This window comes from Rhinolophus sinicus, chromosome 1 (genome assembly GCF_057876585.1).
Source record: "Rhinolophus sinicus isolate RSI-liver-muscle chromosome 1, RSI-T2T, whole genome shotgun sequence".
NCBI classification, from domain to species: Eukaryota; Metazoa; Chordata; class Mammalia; order Chiroptera; family Rhinolophidae; genus Rhinolophus; species Rhinolophus sinicus.
This window is the reverse complement of record NC_142501.1, coordinates 140,718,517-140,732,107: the sequence shown is the minus strand read 5'-3', so window position 1 is coordinate 140,732,107 and position 13,591 is coordinate 140,718,517. Positions and strand designations below refer to the sequence as shown.

The 13,591-nt window shown below is 44.2% G+C and overlaps 1 protein-coding gene across 4 annotated transcripts in view; it reads left to right on the top strand.

The window, feature by feature from the left end:
• Nucleotides 1-4,452: 4,452 nt before the first annotated feature.
• The window catches only part of LIMCH1 (LIM and calponin homology domains 1), a 348,428-nt gene continuing 339,289 nt past the window's right edge, over nt 4,453-13,591 (top strand). For 2 of the 4 annotated variants that reach the window (XM_074324612.2, XM_074324614.2), the window contains exon 1: nt 4,631-4,818. In XM_074324612.2, the coding sequence (XP_074180713.2) occupies nt 4,723-4,818 (96 nt within the window). In that variant the 5' untranslated portion in view covers nt 4,631-4,722. Of the gene's footprint in view, nt 4,819-13,591 lie in introns of all 4 variants that reach the window. The other 2 variants (XM_074324616.2, XM_088789955.1) reach the window with 2 other exon arrangements.

Here is a 13,591-nt window from a genome sequence, read left to right as displayed (position 1 = left end):
ACACTAAGTTTGACCTCAAAATCCATACTTTTACAGAAAATAACTAAAAGTGGACTAATGATCTGAATGTGGGAGTGACCAACTATAAAACTGTTAAAAGTAAATACAGGCTTAAATCTTTGTGACCTTGGATTAGGTAATGCTTTCTTAGATATGACACCAAAAGCATAAGCAACAACAAAAAATAGATACATTAGACTTCATCAAAATTAAAAACTTTTGTGCTTCAAAGGACAGCACCAAGAAAGTGTGAAGTCAACACACAGAATGGGAGAACATACTTGCAAATCATATATTTGATAAGGGACTCCTATCTAGAATATATAAAGAACTTTTGTAACTCAATGATAAAAAGAGAAATGACTCAATTCAAAAATGGACAAAGGATCTGAACAGACATTTCTCCCAAGAATATGTACAAATGGCCAATATGTACATGAAAAATGCTCAATCAACATCATTAGTGATCAGATAAATGCAAATTAAAACCACAATGAGATGTCACTAGGATAGCTATAAAAAATGTTGGACAAAAACAAGTGTTAGCAGCAATGTGGAGAAATTGAAACCCTTATACATGGCAGGTGGGATTGTAAAATGGAGCAGCCACTTTAGAAAACATTCTGGTAGTTTATCAAAAGGTTAAACATAGAGTTATCATATGACATATGGGTCATATGATAACTCTATGTTTAACCGTTTGGCATATTCCCGAGAGAAATGAAAACATATATCCACAAAAACGTGTATGCAAATGTTTACAGCAGCATTGTTTATAATAACTAAAAAGTGGAAACAGCCTGAATGTCTACCAACTGATGAATGAATATACAAAATGTGGTATAGCCCAACAATGGCATATTGGTCCATAGAAAGGAACGAAGTACCGATACATGCTTGCTACATGGATGAACTTTGAAAACATTGTGCTAGGTGAAAGAAGCCACACACAAAGGACCAAATGTTGCATGATTCTGTCTATATGAAATACCCAGACTAGACAAATGTGTAGAGACAGAAAGTTGATTAGTGGTTGCCAGAGCTCGGAGGTGTGGGAGTTTGGGGGTGACTACTAAAATGTATGGGATTTCTTTTTGGAGAGATGAAAATCTTCCAAATTAATTGTGCCAATGGTTGCACAACTCTGTGAATACATGAAAAAACATTGAATGGTACATTTTAAATGAGTGGATTATATGGTATGTACATAATATCTCAATAAATCTATTACCAAAAAAAACAACAAAAAAAAAACCCATGCTCTTTGAATACACTCTATCTCCCATTTGACATTTATCATAGAATACCTTGCCTTGTGGTTATTTTTTTTCAATCAAAATGTTATTTCATACTCCTCAAATAGTGATGATCTTTGAATTATGGGGTTTCTCTATTATATTTTTCAAATTTTCCCCAACAGACATATATTATATTTATATTTTAAAACATTATACAGAAATGAAAATGTCATTCCATGAACAAAATTATTAGATCCTAAAGGGAAAAGTCTGTGTCCCTTTGTGGATTCTTCTGATGCTAGTACAATCTCTTACATATAGTAGGTGCCTAAACAATGATATGTAAAAAAATATTGATAATGGCATTAGGGTTGAATTCTACTATGGTTGTAAGTCTTTGGTAACATACATGACTTTGTTATTGGTAATAGATTCAGAAAAAGCAGATATTACTTTGTGATTATAAACCTTAAAAGACATAAATATTTCCACTGAAAGACAAAAGTGTTTTAGGTTGAATGCCAATTTTGATAGCAGATATTGTAGAGATATCATAGATTTAATCTTAATACTCATTTTCAAATGGATTTAGATATGTCATTTAGGTCACCTGGCTTCCCCTCCTAGTTACTCTGTGCAGTGGAACCTGTGTTAGTGTGGCATCTTGTGCTATGGTGTTTCCCTGAAAATAAGACCTAGCCGGACAATCAGCTCTAATGCGTTTTTTAGAGCAAAAATTAATATAAGACCCAGTCTTACATTATATAAGACCAGGTATTATATTATTATAGTATAGTATAGTATAGTATAGTATAGTATAGTATAGTATAGTATAGTATAGTATATTATGACCCGGTATTATATTATATTAAAGACCCGGTCTTATCGGTCTTATAGTAAAATAAGACCGGGTCTTATATTAATTTTTGCTCCAAAAGACGCATTATAGCTGATGGTCCGGCTAGGTCTTATTTTCGGGGAAACACGGTAGTATGCTGGCATTATTTTGTAAATTATTTACTCTGCCATGTTTCTTCATGAAGACAAGATCATCTTCTGACTATATTTTATTAGCCCTTTCCCTCCTCTTGTCTTCTTTGTAACTTCTCTGTCCTTTCCTTTTTGGAAGGCAGATAGAAGGGATGTTCAGTTGTCCTGTACTGGGCACTATTTGCCAAGCCCAGCTTTCGTCCTTTCACATTCCGAAATCCTGTTTGCTCATCACAATGATTCTGTTGAAATATTGTCATTTCGACTTCATTTGAGATGAGGAAACTGAGGCACAAATTGTAAGTAGCAGAGTCTGGACTGGGACTGGCAAAGCAGCTTGGTGTGTGGTTAGGAGCAGATCTGGCGCCAGGCTGTCTGGGCTTGAATCTGGGCTTCACTGCTCACCAGCTGCGTGACACCCCCTCTGTCTCCTGGTTTCCTCATAGGGATGATAACAGTCTATCTTACAGGGTTGGAATACGGAATGAGTTAGTCAATTATTTGTAATGCACTTAAATAGTGCCTGGCACTAAGCAAGTGCCATATAAGTGTTTTAAAAGTAAATAAACTGAGGGCTGTCTGACTCCAAAGCCGGTAATGGTGGAATTTCAGGCCTGCTTTTTGTTCCATCCCCCATTAAAGCAGCAGAATCGGACAAAGGCTAAACTTGGACTCTGAACAGGGAATAGAGACTTAGCTGCTAAGGCACCCACGGACTTCCTGCCCTGTTCTACCCCTCTTGCCAGCAGCCGGTTGAAAACGTGAATCCATTTGTTTTAAGTTAGCTAAGAGTATTGAGCTGTTATGTACCCAGGGCTGGGCTCACCAGCGGATGCCCATGCAACAAATCCTCACTGTGGTCTGGCATTCACCCCCTCCCCTTTTCCTGGAAACCTGGCATGCCTCTCCCATGTTATCATTCCCACCTGGTTCTTTCCTCACACACTCCAGTCATACTGGCCTTTTGTGGGTTCCTTGACCCCCACCAAGCTCATTCCTACCTGAAGGTCGTTGCACCCATCTGGAAATATTTCCCCAGGTTGTTGCATGGCTAACATCTCTCCCATTCATGTCACTTCATCACTGTCATCTTGTCAGAAAAACCTTCCTTGATCATCAGTTGGGCTGTCATGCAACACAGAAGTTATGCTCAAATAGGGGTGGCTGAAAAGAGTTTATTAAGAGACCATTAAGAGGAAATGGGCAGGGTGGGGAAACCAGAATGGGATGAGGAAGCCTTTACCACCACCAGGCCTGGGGAAGTGGGGTGTGACAAGAGGAAACAGGGAACCTTCAGGGAACGCCAAGAGGCCCTAGACAGATTTGCATGCAGCCTTTAGCAGAGTGGTGCAGCCAATCCCCTGAATTTTGCAGTAAGGGGCAGCATAAATACCCCACAACCCTCTCTTCCACTTGCCTGACCTCCTGCCTCTCTCCCATTAATGGAACCTGGACACACAGGTTAGTCCCCCAGGTGGAGGGTGGGAAGGTATTGGAAGTTATCCAACATTCCCTTTCCAGATCATAGTTTATCTTCTCTTCTACTCGCATCTTCTTAATATAGATCACTCTCCACAATTACCTTTTTTTGTTTAACATGCTTATCGCCTGCTCCTCCCCCCCACCCACCACCCCCGCCAATGTAATTATTTTGAAGGCTAGGACTTAAGAGTTGTTTCCTTTTTTCGTTTCTTTTTTCATCTCTGGGTCCTCAGCAACTACCTCAGTGTCTGACACATACATAGCAGGTACGCAATAAATATGGGTTGAATTAATTAACAGACTGGGACACAGGTAGCTTGCCTGGGGAGAAAAAGGTTTTTAAGGGTGTTTCTTTTTTTCTTACAAAAAGATCAGGTGACTGAACACTCCCTGGTGCCAGGTCAGAGGGCTGCCCCTATTGCCACTTCTGCAGCTGGAGGGACAGCAGGTGCGGCCCGGCCACTAACCGCGCGACCTCCTGTCTCGCTGCGGCAGCGCCGGCTCCCCAGGGACTTGTGCGCCCAATTCGGCGCGCGTCTCCCAGGTGCAGCCCAACCTACGCGCCCCTCCGCAAGCAGCTCCGCGCCGAGACGTGCGGGGCAGCTGGCCGAGGCCCTCTCTGGTCCCGTTGTGGGCAGGGAGGGAGACACCCAGCGCTCACTCTTAGTTATTTTTAGTCGGTAGCTGACACTTTCTCCCACCGCCCCCCCACCACCCCGGTGGGGGCGGAGCGGCCAGAGAAGGTGGGGAGGAGAGGGAGCTCCCGGAGCCTCCGCGCTCGCTCCCGCGCGGGATTCACAGCGAGGCCGAGCCCGGGCGGTGCTGGGAACAGCTGCCGCGGCGTCCTCCAGCAGCAAGCCCGGCTCTCCGCCGGGACCTGCGCCGGCGGGGGAGGGGCAGGCAGGGGCGGGAGAGCGGGCGGGCGGGAAGGGGCGGGGAGCGCGCTCCGGCGGCAACGGCGGCCGTCCTCATCCCGGCGGCCCAGCACACGAGTGGACGCGGGGATTCGCAAATGGCTTGTCCCGCTCTCGGTCTGGAAGCTCTTCAGCCCCTGCAGCCCGAGCCGCCCCCGGAGCCCGCCTTCTCCGAGGCGCAGAAGTGGATCGAGGTAGGTGCCCACGGCTGGCGGGCGGTCTGGCAGGGGCTCCGGGAGCCACTAAGCCCTCCCCCCTCCCGGCCTCCTCACCACCACACACGGACGACAGGTCCAGCCTCGCCACCCCTCCCCGTTTTTTTTCTGTTTTTTTTTTGGTGTGTGGGTTTTTATTTTTTATTTTTGCCAGCTGCTCCGGGTTACCCGCCAGGGCCTCGGGCAAGCTGCGATCTCCTGGCGCTTTGGCACTGGAGTCTCGAGTGAGGGTGGGTGCGAACGGTGAACACTGCAGTGTAGCTGTGCGTGTGGGGGGCAGGAAGCATTCTCCTGCGCCTCCATCCCTCCTAACTGCCAGCCGCGCAAATCTCAGCTCCCGCCGCTTCCAGGCGCTGCCAAGGGAAGCGCAGTGCGAGCAGAAGCGCCGCAAAGGCTCAGGAAGCGCGAGCCCCCAGAGTCCTTGTGGACACCGCATTTTGGGGGTCCTGCTTCCCTCTCCTACCTTCCGCCTCTTGGCCCCCTCCCTGCCCTTCCGGAGCGGAGTTGGCAGTGTCTCCACGGAAGCGCATACCCACCAGAGCCTCTGGCTGTGTTCCTGGCACCGTGTCAGGTGTGAGGTTGGCACAGCGCACAGGGCCGGGGAGTCTGCAAGACCCACCTGCGAGCGTGCCATCCGCAGAGACATTGCCCAGCCACTGGGAGCCCCCACTCCACTCCAGAGGCGGCGGGGCAGGCTCCCAGGTGCCGGGTACCCGGCCCCGTTGGCATATTTCACTTCTTAAATGACTCGGTGGCAGGCCAGGGAAATCACTGGAGCTCTCGGCTCAGTCCTGGAAGCGCTCTCAGGGGTGATCCTGATTCTCGATGTCTATCTGTAGCTGCAGCTTGGTGGCCCTGTGCTCCCGAAATGACGTGTCTAGGGGGGTCGGGACGCTTGAAGGGCGCGAGGGGGGAAAGGTGCCCCGCTATGATCCGTGTAACGAGGCTGTTTCTCTGGGCGGCCTTTCTTGAGGCTTAGTGGAAGGCGAATTTGACCCTCTTTTCCTCAGTGCCAGGCAGCCCTCCTTGGCTGATAGTTCAAAAGAAGAAATGTACCGCTAAGTCATGACCCAGCAATGGTGAAGCCTGTTAGTAATCAGACTGTCACTTAGTGACATCCCCCTGTGGCACCGCAGATCTCAAGATGTGGCTGGGGTAACAGCTACAGTGGAACAGATTTAAACCTGCTGAGCTGCTTGCGGAAACCACGCTCACTTAATGTTGCTTTAATGCTCCAGCAGAGGCCTGCACCTTACAGGGTTAACCTGCTTCACGTGAGCACCAGTGTTAGGCAGAGTTTAGAAACGTATATTTAAAAATAGGGTTAAAGAAACAGAAGAATAAACTCCAGGCTCTCTTGCTAAAAACCTGTTATGTCTCTCACAATTGATAGCTCATGATCAGATGAGAAAAAGACCTTGGCTTTTTATTTTTGATATGTGCCTTGGGGTGTGACAGGTACTCTCTCTTTACTGCATACTTGGGCTCACAGGACACCCAGGAGACATTTGTAGTCTCTGGCTTAGTTGAGACTTGGAGAGCTGTGTTTTTCATGTTCTTGAACTTTAAAATTCTCAGGCGAGATTTTCGATGTGGATGGTGGTAAGGGGAGAGATGAAAGCAGAGCACTCTTCACAATTCTTGAAGGCTAGTGGTTTATTTTCAGTTTCCTTCATTGTGAGTAGCACTGACACACTCTGCTTTAAAAAATATATTGTGGTTTAAGTTGCATACAGGAAGGTGCACAGATCTGAAGTGCACACCTACATGATTTTGACATATGTATATACTTCTTTAGTCTCCACTGAGATCAAGATCTAAAACATCTCCTTCAGCCCAGAAGATCACCGTCTGTTTTGAAGTGGTAGTATATTTCAAGCTAATTATTATACAGTCCAGAATAGCAGCTTTTGTCCTGGTTCCAGGTTTAAAAGAAAGAGGGTCTTCCTTAAGAAAAGAGAGTCCCCGATTTAGGCCCTGCAGACAGTTTGGTGTTATTCGTAATACTTTACTGTGCACACCAACTTGAGAATATGAAAACCCGAATGGGGCATGCATGGCTTTATGACTAAGCGGCCGTGGGCTCTGCTCTGCGTGTGCATTATTGAAGCAGCCTATCTCCTTTCAATTGAGGAGTTCGGTTTCACGGAAAGGAGAGCTTCCCCTCCCAGGCTGTATAAAAGGGTATTTGCTCCAGGGAGAGATAGAGACCCCCCCCCCCCTTCCTTCTCCGAGGTTCCTCTTGAAATGTAAATGCCCTGTCTGCAAACCGGGGGAACCCAGAAGCAGTAACAGATGGTTTTGCGTGCAGTTGCCGGGTGAACAAAGATTCCTGGGCCAATACAGCAATAATGTAGTACTTAGTATGAGCTGCATTCCCGGGGGTATTGTTATCTCGAGACAGTTGCACCTCCTTTTGGGGGCCCCATTGTCTTCAGCAACATCCTCATTGGCAGGGCTTTGTTTTTCAGTTTTGTTCAGTTGGTGATTAAATTTCCCACAGGCTTCCCCCCCCTCCCCTTTTTAGTAGTCAAGAATTTCACCCTTTCAGAAAAATGTTCCCTTGGGCTTAGCAGGTTAATAAACAAACTTTGCCGTTTGTCTGTCCTCCTCAGTCCTTAGTCTTCCTTGAGTCTCTGCTTGGTGAGAAAACTTAAGGAACAAGCTCCTGGAGATAACTTGTTAGTGAGGAATTTCTCGGCCTGCAGCTTTGGCTATTTGAGGGCTGTGTCACTGGGCAGGAAATGGTGGCCTGGGAACCTTGCTTGCACCTCACCCCCCCCCACCCCCCCAGCTTCTGTCTTAGCTGGCAAAGGTGAAAGCCCTAATGGAGGTCAGAAACCATGCGGGAACAGTTCTGTAACACTCTCAGTGACTTTTTTATAGCTGTAGGAACAGGCTGCATGTCTTAATGTGGGTTTTGGGGAGCGTCCCAAAGGAAACAGCAAACTTCAAGTATTAACTCTGGCTACCAGCAGGCAGGGGCCTGACTGACTTCCTTCCACATTCCTTATCTAGAAGGCCTTCCTAAGCAAAGGGGCAGTAAAATACAGTACAGTGGTTAGGTCAGACTTTGGGGTTGGGCAACCTGGCTTTGAATCCTGGTTCTATTGCCTTCTAGCTGTGTGACCTTGGACAGGCTGCCCAAGGCTGCGTTTCCTCTCCTTTTAGTTCTAAATATTTTCTTTGAAAGCTAGCTCTAGCTGTTTACAACAACAAAAATAACAAAGAGATATTGTTGAAAGCATCTGTTAAAACAGGAGTACTAATAATAGCTTACCGACCTCATAGGAGTGCTGTGAGGATGAAATAAGTTAACGCTCTATTTAAAATGCTTATAATAGGACCTACAATTTAGGAAGTACAGTCTAATGGTTAGTATTGTTACCATTAATATTACTATGGCTATTTTTATTATTACATTACTAGTGCTGTTACCATCACCATTACTCTCATTGTTAATACTACTATTACTGCTGCTGTTGGTGTTGTTAATAATAACCAGGGCGGATTTTGAAAGAAAAATTTCAGAAGCCTAAGTTTCTAGCATAAATAATATAATTCAATTACCTACTGATCTCATTCTGTTATCTTTACCTTATTAACTCCAGATACCTGGACCAGAAGTTAAATAGATACTATATGTTACTCTAACTTGCATTACAAGATTTAGGGATCAGAGGAAAACCTATAATATCTACTCATAAAATGACCTGGTAGTCCATTAAGGCTTAGAAAATGATGCTTCAATATTTAAGTTTAATGCATAGCCTTTTTTACCAACTCCAAGTAGAATGTTCACTGCTTCTCCGCTTGCAGATAATCCAGTATTAAATCATTATATATACAAAGTGGCTGTCTGAATACTTACCTTGAATGTAGCAATGTTTTGTTCACTGAAGTGCCAGCTCCTGCTAGGAAAAAGAATAATTCTCTCATTTATTTCCCTTCCTCCTTCCTCTCTTCCTTTCTTTGTTCCCTTTTGTCTTTTCCTTTTCCCCCTGATGGTATTCATTGAATTACAAGAGTTTGTGAGCAGGTAAATGATTCTAATTTTCTTGATTCCCCGCTCCTGCCCACAACAATATTTATCTATTCTAATCTGTAGCTCTTCTCTGCAATGCCAAACACTTTCTGGAGAAACAGATGTCCCTTCAACTTGGTTTCTTTTCAGTTGTGATTTGAAACAGGTTGCCAAGTTTTTAGGGAGGGGTTGGAAATTTCAACCCAACTCAGCCTTAGTTCTTCTACTTGAGAAGTTTCTGGACTCCTTTAACTTTAATCATAGCATGCCCATGGGGTTTGGTGATGAATATAATCTTATTTGTGACCTAATCCATATTTCCCATGAGTGGGAACTAGTGCTGGAAGGGATCAGTTCATCATTTTGGGTCATTTCCCCCTGCCCACATACAATTGTTTTCTTACTCAACTGGGACCTGATTTTGAAGATTAAAAGAACTGAGGGTACCTTAGCTCTCCAAGATGAAAAGATGTATTGTTTGGCAGTTGGGAGAATTTATGAGTAGCCTTTGAGAGAATCTAGCATTTAGTGGCCTGCAACACATGACATTTGCGATGTAATGATGAGTGAACGCATGCCATAAGTTATATCGTCTTTCTAATTCTTCATCTCTGTAGGGAATTCATGACTCACATCTTTTACTACAACAGAAATTTAACTTTGCATATGGTTCTCCAGCTCTGCTTGGAGAGCCACAAAGAGGAAGAAAACCTTTTTCTGGCTCAATCAAGAAAGGAGTAATGGTCTGAATAGATATGTAAATTAGATTAGGCAGCATCTTTCTTACAATGACATTTAAATAGTCTGGCTTGTTTGTATACAAGGGCTGCTATGACACAGTGCTGTCACATGGTGGGAGAACAGTGAGGTCCCACAGATTTGGGGAAAGGGAAAGTGGAATGGGAGATGGAGCTGGCACTTCTTGGCCCTTCATCTCCCTGGAAACCACCTTTCCATCAAGTGAGCTCTAAATGGACAGACTGAGCTCTGGCCACCAGGAAGGGGTAGTGTGGGGCATGTGTTCCCACAACTGCATCTCTCAGCCCCCTGCTCTTTGCTGATGGATGACAATGGAGCCATGATGCACACATCTGGCTGTGATTCTGTGGGTGGTAAGTCGGTGCTAGGTGGGACCAGGCAGCTCCTGGAAATTGGCCTGGCCTTCTCTTTTTGCTTTGGACCATTCTGGAACTTAAAAATATCATAGTTATGTGTAACAAGATCATAGTGATGGTAATGAAGTTGATGCTCATGAGGATAAAAGCTGATAAATTTATTGAGTGCTTACTATGTGCTGGGCACTGGGCTAAAACGTCTATGTATGCATTAAGTATTATTATTATCCCCATCTACAGGTGAAAAAACTGAGGCTCTAAGTATCTTGCCCAAAGTTACAAGTAAGTGGCAGAACTGGGACTTTAATTCAAAGCATCCTTTCTTTCTGTTTTTTTTATTTTTTTATTTTTTATTGGGGAATATTGGGGAACAGTGTGTTTTTCCAGGGCCCATCAGCTCCAAGTCAAGTTGTTGTCCTTCAATGTAATTGTGGAGGGCGCAGCCCACCTCCAAGTCCAGTTGCCATTTTCAATCTAGTTTCGGGAGGCATGGTCCACAATTCCATGTGGGAATTGAACAGGCAACCTTGTTGTTAAGAGCTCGCGCTCTAATCAACTGAGCCATTAGGTAGCTCAGCAGCAGTTCGTTGTCTTCAATCTGATTGTGGAGGGTGTACCTCATTGGCCCATGTGGGAATCCAACTGGTAACCCTGTTGTTAAGAGCTCGTGCTCTAACCAACTGAGACATCCGGCAGCCCCAAAGCATCCGGATGCCCCAAAGCATTTCTTAACTTCTATGAATATATGCATCCAGACATCCAAAATTTATAGTTGAGGAAATTGGGGTTTCTAGGAGTTAGGAGACTGTCCAGGGTTATCTAGTCAGTAATTACTTAGAATCAGGATTTGAACCCAGGCCATTTGACTTTGCATCCCTTGCTATCTGATCCTTTATGTTGCTTCCCATATTTAGCACCATGTATAAAAATTCCTGTAAGAAATGACCTTTCTGGTCCTGTGACTGTACAGAGTTGCCCCCCACCTACCACGCCGTATATGGAGGCAGGATGTGGATTTCAGGAGCTGTGGTTTCCTAGACTATTTCCCATAGTTTGTCTTTTTTAGCTGCAGGACTGAGGGGCTGTCCTTACTTGGACAGACCACCTTGGTGTTGCATTGGGTGGGGGGCAGGAAACCAAATAGGTGGTACTGCCCAGGCCCTCAGGCAAGAAGAATGAGGCTCCTCACCTTTGTTGGCTATTGTCAGACCCATGCAGCTCAGGCAGAACTGGGCACTGGGGTTGTCTGCAGCTCAGGCCTGCTAGAGTGGTTTCGGTCTCCTGATACTGCCATGGCCCCCAATCACCCCACTGAAGTTTTATTAGGGCAAATGGCCAGTAGGTAAGTCATTAGTTTGTAATTTTTTTAAAGCTTGTTGATTCATTATCATATAATTTCTTAAGAGGACAGATATTCTAGAATGTTTATGGCTATGATATTAGGGACCATGGTTCTCTTGTTATAAGCCTGTTCCATATGGGGATGAACAAATGCATAGTCCATGTGTGCTTTTAACATTTTCTAATGGAGAAGGTGCATTATTCTATATTTTACATTCCCCAGAGAGTTTGAGTAAAGATCTAATACCTGTGTGGTCTGTTTTGTTCTCCAAATATGGGTGTGAAGGTATATCTCTTCTCAGTGCTGATGTGCTCAACCTCTGTTGGCACATCTGTCAGAGGCCTTTACCACAGCCCCTTCACCTTTATTTGAGAGTTCTCTCATCTGGACGAGATCTCACCTGGGAACAGTTTTGTTGTTGAATTCAGCCAAGGGGCAGGTCCTTCCAAGAGAGAAGATTGGCAGCCTCTCCTGCAGGTCCCCAGGTCCCATCCTGAAGAACTGAAGTGTCTGAACAAAGCAACTCTGTGACTCCTGGGAATCTTGGCGTATAATCAGCATCCCTATTACCAACATTCCAGTCTCGCCCTAATCATTTTGGCCTTTATTTTCATGGTTGAGGACTGAATCACTTAACGCTGGTTGATTTCTGACTAAACTACTCTCATTGGAACTACGTTTTCTTTGTAAGCCCAGTTCACTGTTCTGTGAATTAGACAAATGTACCTTACAATTTTATCATATTTCCCCTCCTCTGTTCCTAAGAATGTGCGTATGTGTTTACATTTAAAGCAAAAGAAATGTATCAGACATGATCTTTTTTGGGTGGGAGATTAAGGTGGGGAAACTACAGTGCAATTACACGAGGAGAGGAAAAGATAATAGAACTTTGTTTTTAAATGATTGAGGAATATAAAAATAGCCTAAACTAGAGGGTTCCTAAATGATCCAGGAAAAAAGTAGCCTTTTTAAAAAAAGAGGGAGAGAACCACAGAGTGTCGGAAAGACTTCTGCCTGTACATGAGATGTTGTATCTCTCTCTGCAAGGAAGAATGATGTCATGGAGTTCAGTTCCGCTGTGGTAAAATTCCATGTTTCCAGGATTGAAAACAACACTCCCAAAGAGATGTCCTCATGCAGCCAACCCTGATGGGATGGCGATCATATCTCAGGGAATTTTCTTTGGCATGAGGGGAAAAAATGAGGTGATATAGTCACATAACATGTACCTAAGGAATATTTTGGCTGACACCTTTGCCCATTAAATTTATACTGTCAGCAAAACTGTATCCTTATATCTGTGCTGGGGCCTTAAAATATTGGTTAGGCTGAGAGAGGTCCATGTTTCCACTGTTCTGCATTCTACCTCTGATAGCTACTCTGGTACAGCTATTGTATTGGCCTCTGGTCAACCTTAGAAGTTAGGGCTGTACCCACCCGTCTATCCCTGAACAGCTCATTAGGAGGCCATGGAAGAATGAACCTTTGCTTTCTTTCGTTTTTTTTCTTTTTGAATAAAGATCAAGGGCAGAAGGGCTTGTGACTTTTTGTATTTAGATGACCTAATACTGTTATAAAAAATCCTCAGCCTTATATTTTACCACGTGGGTACACTAAGTAAGGAATTAAAATTACATTTATTGTGATGAGTACACAGCTCTTTTTTCCTCCCCTAAGAAACATTTTTAAAAAAATGATATTCACGTAGTTATTTTATTCTAATGAGTAACTGAATGAGAGCTACGATAGGCTTAGTCAAATGGTTTAAAGTATGAAAATAATTTTGTAGGATGCTTGGCTGTCTGTCACTCGTTTGTAAGCTCACTTCAGTGTAAACACTAAAATAGAAGCATTATGGTGGAAATAAGCATTTAATGTATGAAAGTATTTTTAAACAAATTTTAAAATTCATTTCTTAAATAGTGTGTACTAAGCTCCAACAATGTGCCAGGCATGGTGCTAAGAACCAGGGTTAGATGGTGAACAAAAGAAACATAATTTCTGCCCACATGAAACTCACAATGTAGTTGGGTGGACAGAGAGAGAGAGCTTAAATGCATCCTTCCCCAACATGTTTACAAGTTGGGGTAAGTGCTGTGAAGACAAAGAATGGGGGGGGGGAGGGGGACTTAAGAGAAAAGTATTAATACTTTAGGCAGGCAAGGACTCAGAGTGGAAGTAATATTTAAGCTAGGACCATTGAAGGGTGCTGAGTAGGGGAGTTAGATTGATGTTAATATACTGAGACAAGGGCTTGCGTGTGCGCACAAA